The 20,255-nt window shown below is 42.1% G+C and overlaps 1 protein-coding gene across 2 annotated transcripts in view; it reads left to right on the top strand.

Annotated features, from left to right (window-relative positions):
• SULF2 (sulfatase 2) overlaps positions 1 to 20,255 on the top strand; it is a 136,139-nt gene that overhangs the window by 66,651 nt on the left and 49,233 nt on the right. For both annotated transcript variants that reach the window (XM_051976527.1, XM_051976528.1), the window contains exon 4: positions 13,846 to 13,997. In XM_051976527.1, the coding sequence (XP_051832487.1) occupies positions 13,846 to 13,997 (152 nt within the window). The remainder of the gene's footprint in view (positions 1 to 13,845; positions 13,998 to 20,255) is intronic.

Raw genomic sequence — 20,255 nt, 5'->3', positions numbered from 1 at the left:
TGTTCTATCTAGCCTGTCATGATCTTTTTGGATCCAAACTCTGGCATTCACTGGGTTAGCTATTTCTTCCCACTTTGAATCATGTTTAACTTTGATGAGAATGTCTTGTGTGCCTTTATCCAAGTCACTGATAAAAATGTTAAATAACCCAAAAGTCAAGCAGAAATTCCTTTAACACAACACTAAAAACTCTTTCCAGGTTGATTATGTGTGGCTTGGTGAGGGAAGGTGGTGAAGATTATTATAAAATGAGGAAGCCCTAGGAATGTCTGTAGACAGTGGGGAAGGAGCCAATAGAGAGAGATTGAGATAGGAGAGAGAGTAGGAAGAGGAAAAGAAAAAAAAAAAAAAGGAGGCAAAGAGAAAACAGAGAAAAGGAAAGAGAAAATGACAAAAAGGATAAGCTTCAAGAGTAGAATAATAATAGCTTACATTTACTTTGATGTTTACAAAGCACTCTATAGATATCTCGTTTAATGCTCACAACAATTCATGGAGGTGGGTCTTGTTGTTATACCCATTTTACAGAGGAGGAAACAAAAAGGCCGAGTGAGGTTATGACTTGTCCAGAGTCACCCAACTAGTGTCTGGGGTTGGATTTGAACTCAAATTTTCCTGACTTCAGGACTAGCCCCCTCTCTCCTTCTCACCCACCCTGCTGCCTCACATAGCTGAGAAGGGATGATGTAAATCCAATACTGGCTTTTAAAGACCAGCAAGAGCTCAACAAAGGAAAAGACTTTTAAATCAATACATTTATTGTTAGATCATGGAACACAGTGTTAGATATGGGAGGAACTTCAGCACAAAGTCAAAAGTTAGAGGGACCTTAGAACCTAGAGTTTCAGAAGAAAGAGAACCATTAGAACACAGATTGTCAGAGTTGGATAAGAACTTAGAATATAGATTGTTAGAGCTTGAAGGAATTTTAAGAGAACATTATTCCTGCAACCCTCCTCTTTGCAAGGGAATAAACTGAAATCCACTGAGAGAAAATGATTTGTTCAGGAACACCCAGCGAGTTGAGGGACAGACTGCAAGCTGCGAAAATTGGACCTTGGAATAACCACCCATCCCTGTTGAATCTAGACGATGCTTCTTTCTACCTGCAGCTCGAAAAAGCTGCCAAGGAAGGTGTGAGCCAGTAAAAAAAAAAAAAAAAACACAAATGCACTTATTTTCCTCAGACACTTCATCCCAGGGGAAAAGAGAGTTAGTCAACAAGTATTTATTAAGCACTTACTATGTCCCAGGCGTGTGCTAAGTTCTGGGGATACAAAGAAAAGCAAAATATAGCTCCTGCACTCAAGATGCTTATAATCGACTGGGGGAGGCAACATGCAAAAAGCAAAGTTAAATAGACTTAAATAGCAAAACTCTATAAATAACTTTAGGTTGACTCATATCACAGCTCTTTATTAATTAGCACACAGAGTTGACTGTAGACCATCTCTGTCTTTGCCCAATAAATGTGACATCATTGCCAAAACAGTTTCACCTGCCATCTGTCAGAAAGACCTGAATTTAAATCCAGACTAGCTGTGTGACACTAGACTATGTGGAAACTTCGTCTTTTTATCTGCCTCAGTTTCCTCAATTGAAAAAGGAAGATATTAATACTACCTATCTTCCAGGTTGTTGTGAGGATAAAATGGGATAGAATATTTGGAAAGCACTTGGTATACATATTGTGTTAGCTTTTGATAGTATTATCATAGCTACACAGTAGTTACTGAATGTTAAGTCTGTGTTTTCATATGAGTAAATTCATTGCCACGATTTCATTTTATCATCATCAATAATAATAGCTATTTTAGACATGTAAATAAGTATATTTCAATAGATAATGATATAGATAGCTAAAATGTCACCAATAATAGCTATATTGTATATGTATATAAATAGATGATATAGTATCTAATAGAATTTTTATTACTATATATATGTAGCTATATGTATAGTAATATAAATTTTTTTTTATTTTTTTATTTTTTTATTGGTGATATATAACCAATAAAATAGCTGTTACTTACATAGCATTTTGTGGTTTGCAAAGTGATTTACATATCTTCACAATGATCCCCCTGGATCATTTATCCCCCCTTTACAGATGAGGAAACTGAGGCTGGCACAGATTAAGTGACTTATCAAGGACCGTACAGATAAGTGAGCCATCTTGCTGCCTAGACACCAAGAAACACCATTCTTTCAGTCCAATAAGGGCACCTGTGAGGGAGTGAGCTCAAAGAGAATCCAGGACTTGGAAATATAACCAGAAGGGCTTGGTTCGCCTGACTGAATGATTCAGCAACATCGTTTAACTTGGGGAAAAAATTGGTAACAAGGATGAAAAATAGAGCAGCTAAAAGGAATAAACAGGCCAGCAGGAAACATTTTAAAATCACGGTCTGGCCATGAAGGGATCGCGGGCAACATTCTGCCGTGATATGGAGAAGTGTGTTACATAAAATCCTTGTCAGCTAATTCCCCCTTATAACACAGGGTTACTGGCTTCCACGTCCGGTTCCGAAGCCACCCCAGGTGCTCGGTTTTACAAGGTGCTAATTAGCTAGAGGTGAGCTGAGTGCAGGAGCTCAGTGGGTGTTGGAGGGGCAGCTCCAGGGGTGGGAAATGAGGAGTTCTAGATGAGTTCATCTAAATGATGAGTGCCAGGGGAGAGTTAGAAAAAATCATTTGTAATACAGGGGAAACCACAATTCCCAGTCCGCTAAGCCAGCACTTACACAGCGCCCGGCTCATAGTAGGTGCTTTAGTTTTTTGACTGACTGACCAATAGGAGACCTGGCTTTTGGGTCCTGCTCACACACTATGTGATCTTGGGCAAGGCTGTTCCTAGCTCTGACTTCAGTTTCCCCATCTGTCAAATGAAGGAATTAGGCTGCCCAGAGCCCCCCCACCCCCACCTTGAGCCATCTAGGATTGGATGCTCTGTGGCCGATGTCATTCAGCCCCTTTGTTTAGATCACAGATGCTGTGGGTCTCTGTGAACGGGGTCTGGGAAAGAAAACAGGTGATCCTGGGATAATTACATCTTGGCAGGATTTCATACATATGGAAACTGCGCTGTGAGACAGACAAATAGCAGCCACGAAGGGGGATTGATGAAAGGCGGGAGAAGCCGTCTCCCCTCCCACCAGACCCTTAACACAGGTCCTAGAGTTTGGGCCCTGGGGGTTCCTCCTGAACTCTTAGTTATTAAAGGCTCTTGAATAAAACCACCTTTCAAGGCTTATTCATAGCAATGAGGATGTGCCAATGAAAAGATGAACAGGAACAGAATGTATGTAAATAACATACATTAATGTTGATATCTTTTAAAATACTTTTAAGGTCATTTTCTCACTGACTCCTCATAATCCTGTGTGACAGACAGAGCCTGGAGACTTTAATCCCTTAGTGTCAAACCTAGGACTAGAACTCGAATTTCCTGACTCATAATCCATTAGACTATGAAGTTTCTACCAACTAGTGTGACTATGGGCAAATCATTTAACATTATCTGCCTCAGTTTCCTCATCTGTAAAATGGGAACATCAACAGCACCAAAACATGATATAATATCTGTAAAACACTTTGTAAACCTTTGGCAAGGGGCTAGAGGTAGACAAGTAGTTGAGACTTCCTATGTATTTTAAGTCATTTAAAGAACTTTGTGGATCTTAACTAGGGCCAGTATTATCAGGAAGGGAGGTCTCCTGCCACATAATACTTCAATAATAATTTGTCTGTTATCACACAACTACTAATGAGTTGTTGATTACTCATTTTTTTATTTTTTATGACCCAATTTGAGGTTTTCTTGGCAAAGATACTGGAGTGGTTTTCTTCCCCAGCTCATTTTGCAGATGAGGAGACTGAGGCAAGTAAAGTGAAGTGACATCCTGGGGTCACACATCCAGTAAGTGCCTGAGGCCTAATTAGAACTCGGTTCCTCCTAACTCCAGGGCCAGCATTCTGATCATGGAACCATCTACTTCAGTGACTCCCAGGTATTGTGGAGGGTCCCACAGCAGTCATGACACCCTCCTCTTGTCTTCAGGGAACCAGACGCAAGTTCAAGCTAATGAGTAGCAGGTTGATAGCCTTATGCAGGGAAAAGACTATGGAACATGGAGTCAGATCTATTTTCCACTTCAGGCCTTACCATAACTTTCTGTGTATCTCTCTGATCTGAGCCTCAGTTTCCCCCTCTCGTGGTTGGACTAGATTATAGGATCACAGATTTAGCTTGGAAGGAACTTTAAGAGATCATCTATTCCAACTCCCTCATTTTATACAGCAACATGCCCCAGGTCCCAGAGGGCACAGAATTCAAACCCAGGTCTTATCCAGTACTATTTCAATCCTGCACCTTTTCCAGATGTTCTCTGAGGGCCCTCTTACATTTTATGTACCAAGTGTTCTTCCACCCCTAACATTCTAGGTCCTAAGAGAAGACGTGGCAAACTGCAGCTCACAGGCCAAATCTGGCCCACAGCCTTTTTCGGTACAGCTTGTGAGCTAAAATGATGTTTATATTTTTAGTATAAAAATCATCAGCAGGATAGACTTGACCCAATGGCCACAGTTTGCCAACTGTTCTAGGGTCCCATATAAGTCAGACTTCTATGTTCCAAGTTATAGTAAATGCTATATAAATATTGCATATCAAATATAAATGTGACTCATTTGGGAGGACTAGCCCCTCCGGTGGGAGGGTTTGCCGAGCCCTTCTCAAGCTGCTCATCCACTTTGGGTATCCACTTCTCCCCTAAATCTCACTTGGAGCTCCAAGCAGCAGTCTCATCCCAGTAAAACCGTCTTGACAAAAGGGCTAAGCCAGGTTGAGGGTAGCCAAGAGGCCTCCAAACCAGCTGGTGAATCGGGGGGTGTCCACCCCAAGAGTGTGCAGACTTCTCTTGGCAGAATAAGCGGGCCGGAGCAGTTTCTTCCACGGCCAGAAAGGCGGACGAAGCCGGCGCTGTAGAGGGTTTAGAGCTTGACCGGGCATTGAAGGGGCCATTGCCAGACATCTACTTCTGTCCTGCACTGGACCTCACTGAGTCAGGAACAAAGAGGGAGGCTGATGACTTAGCCCAGCTCTGTCTCTCTTAAATCCAATTCACAAGCAAGTCAAGACATCACCCATGATGTCATTGGTTCTCTTCGAAAACAAAGGACGAGCAGGGAGCTCTTATTATTTATGATCTTCTGGTTCTGACAGCCTATAATTCTATGAAATTAAGCCTACCCATGCCTTCAGATTTCCAGAATCTAGGGCTAGGAGGTGCTTAGAGACCAGTGAATGCACCCTACTCATCCACGGATGGGGAAGATGACTGAGGGAAGGGAGGCAGATACTCCAAGGACACACCAGGAGTGAGAGGTACCTGCAGGGCCCAAAGCCCAGCATCCCTGAGCTGTAACTCGGGGCTCTTCCGTGATGTTGGGTTGCCGATTACTAAAGTGTGTATTGGTCAGGCAAAGACCCGCCCAGAGACAGGAGCAAGGACGGAATCCACGCTACCTCGTCGTCCCCCACAGCAGGTTCCTGTCCAACCAAGGAGGTGGAGAATCTTCCCCAAGCCCATTGTTCTCTGTGAGTGAATCTGCAGTATGGAATCCGTGCTTTTCTGGCCCCACAGCGGCTCACTGGGGCCCATCTGTCTCAATGGCCAATGCGAGCTATTCATAAGCAGACGGGGAGCCCATCCCAGAACCTGATGAACCAAAATGATTTGGAGGTAGGAGGATGCAGCCTGACTGAACGTGGCACCGGCTGATGAGGAGCTTCCAAACCGCTGAAGGAAAGAAGTGAGTTGGAGAAGCAAATGAAATTCCTACGCCTGGCCCTTTTCCTGAATCCTGACAGCCAAAGAGAATCATATTTTACTTCCAGAAAGTCAGCACCTTCCCCACAACAAGCTGCTCTGCCATCATCTTGTCCCCTGGACCTATGTGCATGGAATGGCTGCCTAAAGCTAGAGGGAGTCCCCTCAGGTCAGGGATAAAGACAACTGTAAGAGACACTGGAAAGGGAAATTTCCCTTCAGGTATGGATTGGATTAGATGGGGCTTCTTCAACTTTTTTCCACTCATGACACCTTTTCACCTGAGAAATCTTTATATCACCCCAGGTTTATAGGTATATAAAATAGATAGACAAATAAAAACATATATTGAAAATAAATCATAATTTCATGACCCCCACACTTAGTGACACAATCCCCATAGGGGGTCACAACCCACAGTTTAAAAAACTTTGGAGGATGATCTCTAAGATCCTTTCTATCTCTGATTGCACAATTTTGTGAGGGACCACTAATTTAAAATATATGTGTGTATATTTCGTGTTCCACAGCATACACTTTATCCCTATTCTATACGCCACTTGAGTCTTCTCTTATAAGGAAGAATATTTAAGCAAAATCAGCAGACATAGGGATCAATCATGTCTTCTAGTACATATATATATATATATGCATATATATAAATATATGCATTCTGCATCGATAGCCCTCCAGTGAGAGGAAGAGGCATGTTTCATCAGTTAGATGAGAGAAGATGGAGAGGGAAGAAGAGAAAGAGACAGAGACATGGAAGAGAGATAGAGGAAGAGACATGTTTCATCAGTTATGTAAGAGAGGGAGAGAGAGGGAAAGGAAAAGGTGGGAAGGAGAGAGAAAAAGAGAGATGGAGAGAAAAGGGGAAAGAGACATAGGGACAGAGAGATGGAAGAGATAGAAGGAAACAGAAGGAGGAGGGGAGAGTAGAAAGGGAAGAAAAAGGGGGAAAAAGAGAAAACATTTGAAGAGAATAAACAAAGAAAAGGGGGAGTGGTTTGGAGGAAAGGAAGAAAGTAAATAAAGGAAATGATGCATATTATGGGAAATCACCATTTGGCCTTGGGCACCCATGACATCAACTTACTAATCACCTTCCTTGAGCCTTTCCAAAGAACACTGTACTTTCTCAAAGCTGTCTAAGAAATGCCTTTTCAAGTGACAAAAGAAAAGAGAAGTCCAAGACAGGTGGATTCCTGAAACCCAGTAGAGAATGTTCATCTTAATGTGCTCTTGACTCTTACTTAGAAACAACATGGAATAGTGGAGAGAGCACAGGACTTACAGAAAAGAAGATGTGAGTTCAAATCCTGCCTTAGCAAAATATTTTAACTTTTTGAACCTCAGTTTTCTAATCTGTAAAATGAGTGTGGACCTAATGATCACCAAGGACCCTCGCAGCTCTAAATATATGACTGATCTTATAATTCACTAAATATGTCTGGAATGTCTTATCACTCCTTGCTTTGTATTTTAAAGTCCCATCTGCACTTGATCAGCCATGAGCCTTGATTTTAGCTGTCACCTCTCTCTTCCTGTTGGTTATAACTCACCTCTTTGAATTAGGTTAAAGTTTGGAACTCAATATATCTTCATAAACAACTTGGATCAGAAGCAGTAGAGCATCTGTGATTGCCTTCTTGATATTAAAAATATTAATAGCTAGCATTTATCTGGCACCAGAAGGTACACAGAGCACTTTGCAAATATTATCTCATATGAATCTCACATCAATCCTCAAGAGTAGGTGCCATTACAATCCTCATTTTACAGAGAAGGAAACTGAGGCAGGCAGACAATAACTATCTGAGACTAGATTTGAACTCTAGTTCCTGGGAGTGAATCTGCAGTACGGAACTCTTCCAAAGCACCTATTTCTTGGTTTCCTCTTGCCCTTTCTGTTAGCCTTTGCAAAGATTTGTATTCCATGATTTTAAACAATCTTTTGGATGTCATATTTCTTTTGATGAATAGTTTCATTAATTCATTTAACAAACACACAGTACGAATCTACCCTGTTCAAGGCCTTGGACCAGATACTGGGGAACCAAAGGCAAAGACAAGCCAGGTTTTGCCTTCTAAGAATGCAATCTCAATTGGGGAAGGGCAGGGCACTGTATGGGCACAGGTGTGAGCTCCAGCCAATGTGCTCTAAAGATATTTCAGGAAGAAAAGCAGGATTAGGAAATCCAGTCAATATGGATTCGTTATTCACTTACTGTATGCCAGATGCTGTGCTCTGGATACAAAGACAAAAACCAAAAATGATCCCTGCCCTCCAGGAGCTTGCATTTTATGGAAGGGAATCACATTGCTGAGGAAGTAGTGCTTGAGCTGAAGCTTGAGGAAAGATGAATATTTATTAATAATTATAGCCAGCTTTTATATAGGTCTTTAAAAGTTTGCATTTGATCCTCACAACAATACTAGAAGGCAAATGATATGATCACCCCCATTTTACAGATAAGGAAACTGAGGCTGAGAAAGACTCAGCAACCAGGATCATACTTGATTAGTACAGAGATAAGATCTCAAGGACTCTGTTCTCTCCACCATGGATCAACAAGTGTTCATAAAGCACATAACTGTGTGCTAGAGGCTTGGGAATCCATCCCAGAAAAATGAAACAATTCCTATTTTCAAGGAGTTTGGCTCTTGGAAGGACGGGAGTGTCTAAATTATGCTGAATCAATATATACAGAAGTGCAAAATAAATACAAGTTAATTAGAGAAAAGTCTCAGGGAAAGCTTCCTGCAGAAAATGGCAGTGCTTGGAGGGAGAGAGATTCCGGGAGGCAGAGCTGAGGAGGGCGTCCGTCCCTGCCATGGAGAAGAGCCAATGACGGCCACAGACGTGGGTCGGGGGTCTGGCTCTTATATAAGAGACATAATGAGGCCAGAAGGATGGTTGGGATTGGGCTGTGAAGGACTTTGGAAGTCACACAGCTGGTGTCTCAGGTCAGATTTGAACTCAGGTCCTCCTGACTCCAGGGCTAGCGCTCCATCCACTGTGACACTTAACTGCACCTTCCCTCTGAGATGACTCTGTCAGACTGTTTTTATCTTGTTCATACATAGTTGTTTGCATGTCGTCTGCACCAACTCCTTAAATTGTGAGCTCTTTGAAGGCCAGAATGGTTTTTGCCTCTCTTTGCATCTCAGTATACTGAGTACTTAGTATAGTATTTGGCTTAATAAATGTTTATTAACTTGACTCACCCTTACATATATATAAGCAATGCAGCTTTCTCCCAGCCCAGCACCCCTGGGGTAGGCCCTGCTTTTCTTCTATTTATACTAGCCTGCATTTATTTTTCCATTTCAGCTAAAGAGCATTCTGTGGTACACAGAAAGAGACACCTCCCCTCCCCACTTTCCCTCTCTGTCTCTCTCTGTCTTCCTCCCCCTCAGTCTCTCTCCCTCTCTGTCTCTCTCCTTTCTGCCCCCTCCTCATTTTCTCTCTCTCTTTCTCTCTCTCTCTTCTCTCTCTCTCTCTCTCACTCTCACTCTCTCTTTATTTTTCTATTTCTGTCTCTCTTACTCTCTGTGTGTCTTGTCTCTCTGTCTCTTCTCTCCCCCCCCCCAACCCCCTCCCTTTTTGCTGTTCTGGCAACAAAGGCTTAGCTATGGGAGCCAAAGAAATGCCTGCTCTATACCCCGAGTTCTATTTTAAGTTCTAGTCCCTTCTTCTTTGGCCGTGTCCTCAATCTGAGTCTCCTGGGCTCAGGAGACCTGAGGCTCGAGGGCCTTTGCTTTTCTGCCTATTGTTGTGTGATGTCTCAATGGCCATTTAAAAAATTGTGCTAAGGAAGCCTAATCAGATGAACTCAAATTTGAATTTGATGCTGAATATGGTCATTTTTTGTGACTGGAGAGAGCATCTACTGGGGAGTGAGGGTGATATAAGGAATTTTAACCCAAATGACTTGGGTTTTACTTCTTACAATCTGAGCTGGACCTTTCTTCTCTCAGGGCTTCAGTATTATCATTTGTAAAATAATGGAGAAGGACTAAGTGATGAATAGTGATAGCTACAGGTCATGTGACAGGTACAGCTCTTTACAAATATCTCATTTTATTCTCATGACCATTGTGAGAAAGTACTGTTACTATCCCCATTTTACAGATGAAGAAACTAAGGCAAACAGAGAGTAAATAACCCATCCAGGGCCCGAGGCCAAATTTGAACTCATATCTTCCTGGTTCTGTCCATGACACTGTCTAGCTGCCCCTTGCTTTTGATGACCTTGAAAAACTAAGTTCTTAGGACTTTCTAGGTCAAGAGTAGAGGGAAAGGGAGAGTCTCTCAGAGGAAGAAATGGCTGAAAATAGATGAACACTAATGCAATTAGATAGAATTACAGTGGGCTCTGAAAAGTCACCCTGCCCACATCAATCCCCTCCATATCCCCTGACCACCAGAATTGATGCTTCGAAGAAGGAACCACTTCTTCCCAAGAGCTAGCTCCCATGTGGGCAGTCCTGTTGTTGTTCAGTTATGGCCAAATCTTCACGGTCCAGTGAACCGTTCCGTTCATGGGGTTTCCTAGGCAAAGATGCTGGAGTGGTTTGCCATTTTCTTCTCCAATTAATTAAGGCAGAGGTTAAGTGACTTGCCCAGTTTTACACAGCTAGCAAGCAACCAAAGCCAGATTTGAACTCAGCTTTCCCACTCTCTGCCCTGAGCCACCTAGCTGCCTCTGGGTAGCCCTTTCAGTGAGAAATGCTTTGCGTACTTTAATGACCACATTTCCTCCTCAAAACAGCTCCTGTGGCCTAACCACTGTTATCATCCCCATATTAGAGTTGAAGAAACTGAGGCTGAGAATATCTAAATAATAGCTAATAAATGCCTGAGGCAGAATTCCAGTCCAGGTCTTCCTGATTAGCTCCGGTCCTGCATCCTTTTTACTATTCTGCATTGTGACATAGTAACAATGGACATTTCTTTCCAAATTTTCAGATTTCCCAGCGCTTTCCCTAAAATATCCCCAGGTAGAAGCTGGTACAGCCATTGCTAAACCCATTTTATAGATGAAGAAATTGAAGCTTAAACTAAGACAAGGGATTTTCCCATAGCTACTAGATGGCTTCAAGTCAAAAGAGCTGAGTCAAAAGGCAAGGGAGTCTGGAAAGGAGATGAACCATCATCAATAAGATCCAATTAATTGACTTAATTCTCCATTCCCAATCCCAGGTGATAGCACAATCCCGTTATTACCTGATGCCCAGCCAGAGAAACTCCAGGGTCCTGTTTAATTAGATGCATTTCACTCTTTAAATTTTAGATATTACACAGGAAGCAGGGTTGCTGGGGATGGTTCCCTGCACCCTGGGAAAACCTGACTTCTCTCTCTGCTGACTCCCCTGAATAAAGATGGATCTCTCCAACCACTTTTTCCAGTTTCCCCCCTTTCCCACACATCCTGACTCAGTTCTTCTTGGCCAGGTAGTCATTAGAGCAAGCCCTTTTCTTTTATCACTTAGAAGCCCAAAAGGGCTTCATTTTCAGGATGGGCTGGATTTGGCTGCCATTTTTAAGGTGGTCTTAGTTCCAACCAGTCTAACACTCCCAACTAGAGTGTTTCCTTAAATCTTTAGCTTGGGATGCCACCTTTCATTGAGTCAACTTATTCCTGTATGTTTTGGACCCAGCTCTTCTGTTTTTGGGGGGTGAGACATATGTAAGAAGGCTGTGTTCTTTCCACAGTAGGGATAGACTATATATTTAAGGTTCAAAGCAGAATTCCCTGAAATAGCCCTATCACATTTAGTCCTTTTCTCTATTCCTCTTTTATTTTTTACTCCTTCCTCTTGGCTTCTGAAGGAGTTAGAAATATTTACTCTGGAGAAGAAAACTCTAAAGAAGCATTGAATTCAAACAATTTTAAGCGCTATTATTCAGAAGAATTAAGCTTATTCTTTTTGACTCCAGAGGGTAGAGTTAGGTGGTAAGATAAATAATGGCAGACTTTGGGACAATTATAAGGAAGAATTTCCAAACAACCAGAATGCTCACAGTGGAGTTGGCCATCTTGGGAGTGGAAAGGCTATTAGAGATATGCTGTAGGAGATTAGAAGAGTTATTGTGGACAACTTCTAAGCTTTCTTCCAACTCTGAAATTTCATAGTTCTGTATTTTTATAAAGAATCATAAATTAAGAGCTGAAGGAAGCTTTAGAAATCATCTAATTTAATCCTCTCCTTTTACAGATGAGGAAACTGAGACTCTAACAGAGATAAGTGACTTCCTCAGTAAGGTTACAGGATCACTTTCTTTCTCTTTCTCTCCCTTTCCCTCATTTTTTTGGCTGTGCCCCATGTCCTTTGTGAGTTTATAACCAGATAATCTGAGAAAAAGATATATTATAACATCATTAGTATTGATGGACTTCATTTTCATAGGGATCCTTTGGGAGAAATGGTGAGAATTTCCCACCATCACCTAAGGCTAAACCAGTGAGGTTATTTGGAAACAAAAGTCTGATTTTCCAGAGAACTGGCAACTCCCTCAAAAGGCTCCCATGCCTCTCCAGCTTTCTGTAGTACCTCCCAGGCTTCTGATGTAATTTTTGCCTATTTGGCTGAAGCCTTATTGGGTGTAACAGCTCACTCACTCCCTGTCCTCAGCCCTGCAGGTGGTACAGGCCCTACCTGGCCTCCAGCTACCTTGATTCCAGTTCATGTGGGACTTCCCAGCTTCCTGTGGCTAGACTATCTCTCTGACACACAGATGAGAAAGGTGGTTTGGGTGGAGAAAGAACAAATCCAGATGCTTGGCACACATTGCCATGATGTCTCAGTAAAACCAAATGCGTCACTTCTTAGGATGAATATCAAAGTAACTATTTTTATAGATGGCAGACAGAGCTAAAAGAGACTCAAAACACAGAGCATAGAATGTCAGAGCCAGGAGGAAGGGTCCTCACCATGTAGAACACAGAATGTCAGAGCCAGGAAGATCTACCTCAGAGTAAGAGTTTTTAACCCTCCTCAAGCCCAACTTTTTCATTCCACTGAGAACACAGAGTGTCCAAGAGGGAAAATCTCACCTTGAGTTAGTGGCGGAGATGAGATTAGACCTAGCTCTCCAGACACCCCGTCAGGTGGCACTCCATCACACAGTGTTTTCCCTTAGGGAATCCAAAATCTGGAAACACCTGTTTAACCCCAAGAAGGGACCAGCCAGCCTTTAGCTGTAGACCAATCGTGGCTCACTATTACTGCTTACAACAATCCATTCTATATGCCCTGTACTTGTATAAGTCTATTTTAACATGATCTCATCAGAGGGATTCCAGCTGAAACACGATTGCATCCACTTCATTTATTGATTGCATAAAATACACTTATGGTATAACTCGGTTTTTTCCAAGGTAGAAGTTTAGTTCATTGCATTTATTTGAAGGAGATTTTTGAGATCATCTAGATCTCAAAGTGGAAACAACCTTAGAATCTGTTTTATCCAATTGTCCCATTTTACAGATGAGGAAGCTAAGTAAGCTCACACAAGTAGCAAGCTTCAGAGGCAAGATCTGAACTCAGACTCCCAAATCAAAATGTCTTTTCATTCTCACCTCCCAACCCATCCCAACATAACCCAGATGGTAAAATTCTGTAGAAATCCAACTTGAAAAGTAAGATTATAAAATAAAAAATTAAAGCACAATTATATTCAGAGGCATCTAGTTCATCTCTCTTCCCTGTCTTAGCCTAAGACTTCCCATAAACCATCTCTGTCTGCCTTTTGCTCCCAAAAGATCATAAACTCAGGAAGAGAAAGATTGTAGGCTTTCAAGCTGGAAAAGGACCTCAGAGATCAAAAACTCCCCAGAAATCATGTCTGTTTAATGCCTCGGGTGAATGAGAGCTTAATAAATACACTTGGGAAGGACGAGAAAGGAATCTTAATTAATAGAGCAGGAGTGTCAAGTGTTGTGAGTCTGTCTTTTCCCTTGACCTCTTCTTTCTCACTTCTTTTTTTTTCCTTCTTCATCCCCAGCTTTCTTTGGAAAGTACCTCAATGAGTACAACGGTTCCTATGTGCCACCCGGCTGGAAGGAATGGGTTGGACTCCTTAAAAACTCAAGATTTTATAACTACACACTCTGTCGAAATGGGGTGAAGGAGAAGCATGGATTTGACTACTCAAAGGTAAGTTTTACAAAAATGGTGTCTCTTATTCCTAGTATCACTGGTAACAGAAGAGCTTCAGAGGCTGATAGATTATTTCCCTCTAACCTAACTCAGTCATCTTCCTTTTCCTTTATTGTCTGCCTCTAGTTATTCATCAGAGTCTGGCAATTCCTTCTTTAAATTTTTTTCATTCTTTCCCTCTATCACCTCCTTCCCTCTTCTCCATTACCATCATCACTGAATTCTTAAATTGGAAGGGGCTTTTTATAGTCCAACTCACACACCCAAAAGTGTCCACACTCTACGGGAGGTGAAGAGTGAGGGTTTTGTCCCTCATTTGGGAGCATTCTCTCTTCCATTTGAGACATCTTATTCTCCTTCTGGTCCATCCTGTCATGGGCTACCAGATGGGAAATAGAAACCAAACCTGGGATTTCATCTCTCCAGGAACTCCAAGGTGAGAAAGCCCCCTCCACCAAGGCAGACATGCCTTACCTATCTGACTTAGAATCTTCAATGGCTGCCCAAAGCACTGAGAGATTAAGTGAGTTCCCAGAGTCACACAGCTAGTAGTGTCAGAGTCTGGACTTAACCCCAGATAAATGTTTGTAAAACATTTCTTCCACTCCTTTCTTTTGAGCAACCTTCAGTGACTCCCCACTGTGATTAGCATGAAGGTCAGACTCTTCAATCTGAAAACCTTCCACAGTCCAATTCCAACCTTATCTCCTGTTGATATCTCAGTGTCTCCTAGTGAGAACCTTTCTCTTTAATCCAGGGACTATAAGCCAGGGGCCTGTGAACATTTTTTAAAATATTTCAATAACCATTACTGGTTTCTTTTGAAATCATATATTTTTTATTTTATTCATAGTATTCTGAAAGAGCTCTAATATTCACTAGATTGCTAAGGGGACCATGCCAAAATAATAATAATAATAAGGTTAAGAACTCCTGATCTAGTCAGATTATTCTCTTCCTTGACTTCTGATAGATACCAAATTGTTTCTGGATGCTGGACTTTTGCTCGTGGTGATCTCACTCTTCCTTCTACTTATCCAAACCCTTCTCTTTAAATATAAGCTTCTTGAGGGAAAGGACTGTTTTGTATTCCCAAGGCCTAATCTAGTGTCTTGCAAATTGTAGGCCTTTAATAAGTGTTTTTGGGGATTTCACTGGAATCTAATTTTCAAGGTTGATATGCCTGTCTTTTCCAAGAAGCCTCACCTTATTGTTTCAGCCCATAGTGATCTTTACCTTTTTAAAAAACCTTTGTCATCAGTATTTATCATAAAGAGCCTTGTCCTTCTGTCAGCTAATTTTTTTGTGACTGAGTGTCATCTCCCTAATTTTTCTGCGAGTTCCAGGTGCCTGGAGACTGATTCCTAATCAATTTTTTTGACTTCCATTAAGAACCTAGCAGTGCTATGTAATAAAAAGTTGATAATAATTTGTGGTTATGTAGAATTTTTAAATTTACACAACATACATCATCTCATTTGATTTCTATAAGATTTTTCCAAAGATAGGTTTGTATTATTTTCATTTGACATATGAGGAAACTGAGACTCAGTTAACAAACTTTTTTTAGGAAAGATGATTTGTCCAAGGTCACACACTTAGTAAGGGAAAGATCTAGAATTAAAGCTTTTCATTTCTTGACCCTTCCTATTTTTCCAGTCTTTATAAATCTTACTGTCCTCCATTTACTGAGTATATGCATGTACTCTACATCCAGGAACAATGGCTTCCTTGCTGTTCTTCTCATAGGACACTCTGTAGACTGACTTTGACTGGTTGTTCCTTATGCCTGGAATTTTCTCCTTCCTCACCTTTGCCTTCTGGCTTCTGTGACTTCTTTCTAGTCTCAACCAAAATCCTATCTGCTGCAAGAAATATTTCCCAATCTTCCTTAACTCTAATGCCTTTTCTTTAAAATGTTCTTCAATTTATCTTGTTTATATCTCATTCATACCAATGTGTTTAATGTTGTCTTCCTCCTTTGCCTTACTTTGTATCCACAGCCTTCAGCACAGTACATAATAGGAGCTTAATAAACTAGTCAGCAGCTAAGTGGCACCATGTACTGGTCCGGGAGTCAGGAAGACTCATCTTCCTGAGTTCAAATCTGATCTTAGATAAAAGTATCTGAGCAAATCACTTATCCTGTTTGCCTCAGTTTCCCCATGAATTGGAGAAAGAAATTAAAAACCATTCCAGTACCTTTGCCAAGAAAGTTCTAAATGGGATCATAAAGACTTGGACATGAATGAACAACAACAACCATAAATGTGTCTTTACTTGAATAGAGAGATAACTGTGAGTGTAGTTGTTAAAAAAAGAATACTGGGCTCCAAAGACGTAGATTCAGACCTCACTCTGGTACTGAGTAGCTGTGTGATCTTGAGCCAATTTTTTAATGTTTTATGCTTCAACTTCCTCTTTTAAAAAATAGGAATAATTAATAATAGCAATATCTATCCTTTTTTCCATTAAAAAAACAGTAAATGAAGTCTTCAACTCATTAATTCATCCCTCTCTAGAGAATTCAAGCCAAGACTAGATAAAAATCCCATGGCTGAATGGCATTGAGCACTAGTGGATAGCATATCCACACCAAAGAACTCAAAGTGGTCCCAGGGTTGATTGCCTACCCTACCTACTTCACTGTCAGAAGTTGCTCTAAGATTGCACTTTGTAAAGTCTTAAGTACTATGCAAACTTGAATGGCACAGCATTCAAACCTCTCCTCTTCTTCCCCGAAAAGACCAGAATTTCATCCCTATCCATTACTCACATGCAGAGTACTTTCAACAGCCACCTAAGGCAAGTAATGTGGGAATTATTGTCTCCATCGATAGATGGGGAAACTTCAGCTCTAGGGTGTTGCCACATAACTAGTGAGACAAGATTCATTGATACCCAGGTCTATGCTCATTCCACAACATCCCAACCATTTCTTGACATGATAGTCAGGAAAGTTTCATGGCCAGCCCTTTTCTGGTTACCTCCCTGTAGGTCCTCCAACAACAGATTCTCAGCTTGATCCTACCCATCAGTTCCATCTTCACTGCCATAACCTTTGTGAGAGAGCCCAAGATTGCCTCTAAGTCCTGAGGAGGCATCGGAGGAGTGGTGTTGTACATTAATAGTGATGGAGAGGTTGTCTGATGTAGTGGATAGAGACCTGGTCTTTGTAGTTGGGAAAACCTCTGACATACACTAGCTATTTGACCCTGGAAAAGTCACTCTCTGAGCAGCAGAGAATCCCCTCCAAGTCACAGAACAGAAGCCAGTCAGCATTCCCAACTCTAGTTGGGAAGTTCCTACACTAATGAAATCACAGGTCAAGACTAAAAGAGAAAGATGGCAATTATAATAATAGCTGAAGGAAAGAAGAGCACACCCAAAAGGTTTATGCTGGCAGAAGGTATTTTTTATTAAAACTATAAGAATATCCAAGAAAGCTTAGTGTAGGAAGTGGGGAGCAGGTTATTGATATCCTAAATAAAAATGCTAATAAATAAATGAATGAATGAATATAAAGAAAAAGAAAGAAAAAGAGGAAGGAAGGAGGGAGGGACGAAGGGAGAAGGAAGAGAGGGAAGGAAGGAGGGAGGAAGAAAGAAAGGAAGGCAGGAGAAAAGGAAGGTATGAAGGGGGGAGGGAGGCAGGTGGGAAGGGAGGGAGGCAGGAAGGAAAGAAAGAAGGAAGGAAGGAAAGCAAAAAAGAAGGAGAAAGCATGTATGTCAGTTGCTTAGGAAGATCAGCTAAGAAGAAAGGGAAGATCCCAGGCTTCTGAAGGTAAGACTGCCAACATAATGTACTTCTGACTTTTTTCTTCTTTTTGAACCAAGAGGTAGGTGTTAGAGGGCAGAGAGTGAAACCCATTGCTGGAACAGTGGGAAAAGATGCAAGTGACTTCCCAAGCAGAAGAATAATTCAGGCACAGGACTAGGGGCCATCAGAGCCCCTGAGACTCATGCCCTTTCCCCCAGAGGAGCCAGGAGCAGTTGGCTACTCTGTCTTAGTGTCCCAGGGATGAGAAAGGATAGAGACCCTAAGCCCAACGCTGTGCTGTTTTGGAGAAGCTGATTACCTTTATTTCTGAACTTGGGGCTCAAACTCCCCGAGCAACTGGTTTATTCATTGCCTAAGAAATAACTGCAGCCTGAGGCAGGAGACCACTCCCTGGGCTCCGCAGCCAGAGCATCCAGGAAAGATACAGCCCAGATTTGATGTCACCAACTCCATTTTTGGCTCACTCTTCACTCTCTTCCTGAGAGCTCTTAGCATCTCTCCTGCTGGCAGGGCTCCTTAGCAAGGACCACATTTACTCAGAACAAAATGCATTCACTTGCTTACAGCCACAAGCTAGCAATTTCCTCAAACGGGTTGTAGCGCCTCCTGATTTATTGATGTAGATAAATTATTGATGGGGGATGCTCATTAGGGGGAAGGGGCACAGCAGGAAGGCATCAAGGCTCTGGGAAGGGAAAGCTGCACAGACCTGAAAGAGCCGAGATTATACTCGTCCACTTCAACATTAGGGAATAATTTCAAACCAAGGCTTTCATCCCTTTGAATTTTTCTCTGATTGCCCCATGTCTGGGTCCAGGGCCGGTTAATCCAGTAAGAGCACTGGGCTCATAAAGCCAAGTTCAGAGGGCTGGATTGACCTTGACCTATGACCCTCCTTGAATGACTTCAACCAATTTACTCAATCTCCCCAGGCCTATAAAATCAGGTTAGAATAGGGGCCTCTGAGGTCCCTTCCCAGCTTCAGGTCATGCCCATGAGCACCGGTCACCTTTCTCAGCAGTTTTTATCCACATCCAGCACCATTTGCACTGGACCTAGATGGCTCTGAAGGGAAAACTGAGGCAGGTGATCTGGCACAGCCCTCCCTCCTTACATCCACTTCACTTGCACAGCATGGCATCCCCTCCCTGATTCATGTCTTCTTCCAGAAGAAAGGACAAAAATAACAACCTGCTGAGTAGAATTTGTTGATTTATTTTCAGGCTTCGGGTTCTAGTGACTGGTCCAATGTCCTTGTGATCTTTTTTATCTATAAAAAGAGGAGGTTGGATAGATGAATTCTAAGGTCTTTCTGGCTGTAACAGTCCCCGTTCTAAGGTTCCTGTCAGCACCTTCTGTGCTCTTTGTTCAAACTCCCTCCCAGCTCTGGCATTTCGCATCATTTCACATGCTACCAATCAGGAAGCATTTATTAAGCACCTCCTGCACGCCAAGCACCGTGCCTGGCTCCGGGGACCCGGTGATCCTCTCCGAGAGATTTCTCCCATTCCCAGCAGCGCGGCTGGCATTTAGGTCCAGCCTTCTTTCTCCTCTCTGCTTCTCGGACTTCTGTTTGGTCTCACGCTTTCTCACTGGCTCCAGAGCCAGCGATTTGTGCCTTCCCCTCTCCGCCAGGCAAAAGTTCAGAATTACCGTTGGTAAAATAATGAGCTTCTCACATTGGAATCACATTTTTATTTTCCATGACAAGCACTGTATCCCCCCAGAGAAAAACAAATTAAAATAAATTCACTTTGCCAACAACAGCTCAGGAGCGTAAGTAAATAATTCACCTTGATCATACCCCCTCCGTGCCCAAGGACTCCTTCAGTTTGACTGTAAAACAAAACTGAGACCAGTGAGGTCAGGGTTACATAGGTTCTATACACAGGATAAGAAGAGGTCTGGTCATAGGCGGCTTGGTAGCACAGTGGATAGAGCCCTGGACTGAGTTCAAATCCAGCCTCAGACACGTACTAGCTGTGTAACACTGATCTCTTATTACCTCAGTTTCCCCATAAGTAAAATGGAAATAATAATAGCATTCTGTAAGGCAGGGTTGCTGTGAAGATCAAAAGTGATAATATTTGTAAAGGCGTGGGCCTGACACACAGTAGGAGCCGTATAAATGCTTTTTCTCTTCCCTGTTCTGGGCCTGAGTTGTCCCAATACTGGCTCTGCCACTGATTTCCCAGGATTCTTCAGGGAAGTCGCTTCCTGCTCTCCGAGTTTTTGTGCACAAAGGTTGTTCACTCGGGAACTTTCTGGTTCGAAATGACTGTAATTCCATCTGCTTCAGGGCCCATCACGCAAGGGGCAGTCAGAAGGGGACAAGGAAGAAGTTCAGATATTGGATGTCTCGCTGTAGATATTCCTTATGAAGGAAAAAAAAACTTAAAAAACCTTACCTAGAACAAAATGCATTCACTTGCTTACTATAGCCACAAGCTAGCAATTTCCTCAAAATTGCTCAGT

This window comes from Antechinus flavipes, chromosome 2, assembly GCF_016432865.1.
Source record: "Antechinus flavipes isolate AdamAnt ecotype Samford, QLD, Australia chromosome 2, AdamAnt_v2, whole genome shotgun sequence".
Lineage (NCBI taxonomy): Eukaryota > Metazoa > Chordata > Mammalia > Dasyuromorphia > Dasyuridae > Antechinus > Antechinus flavipes.
Note: the sequence above shows the minus strand (reverse complement) of the source record. Positions and strands in the feature narration are given on the sequence as shown.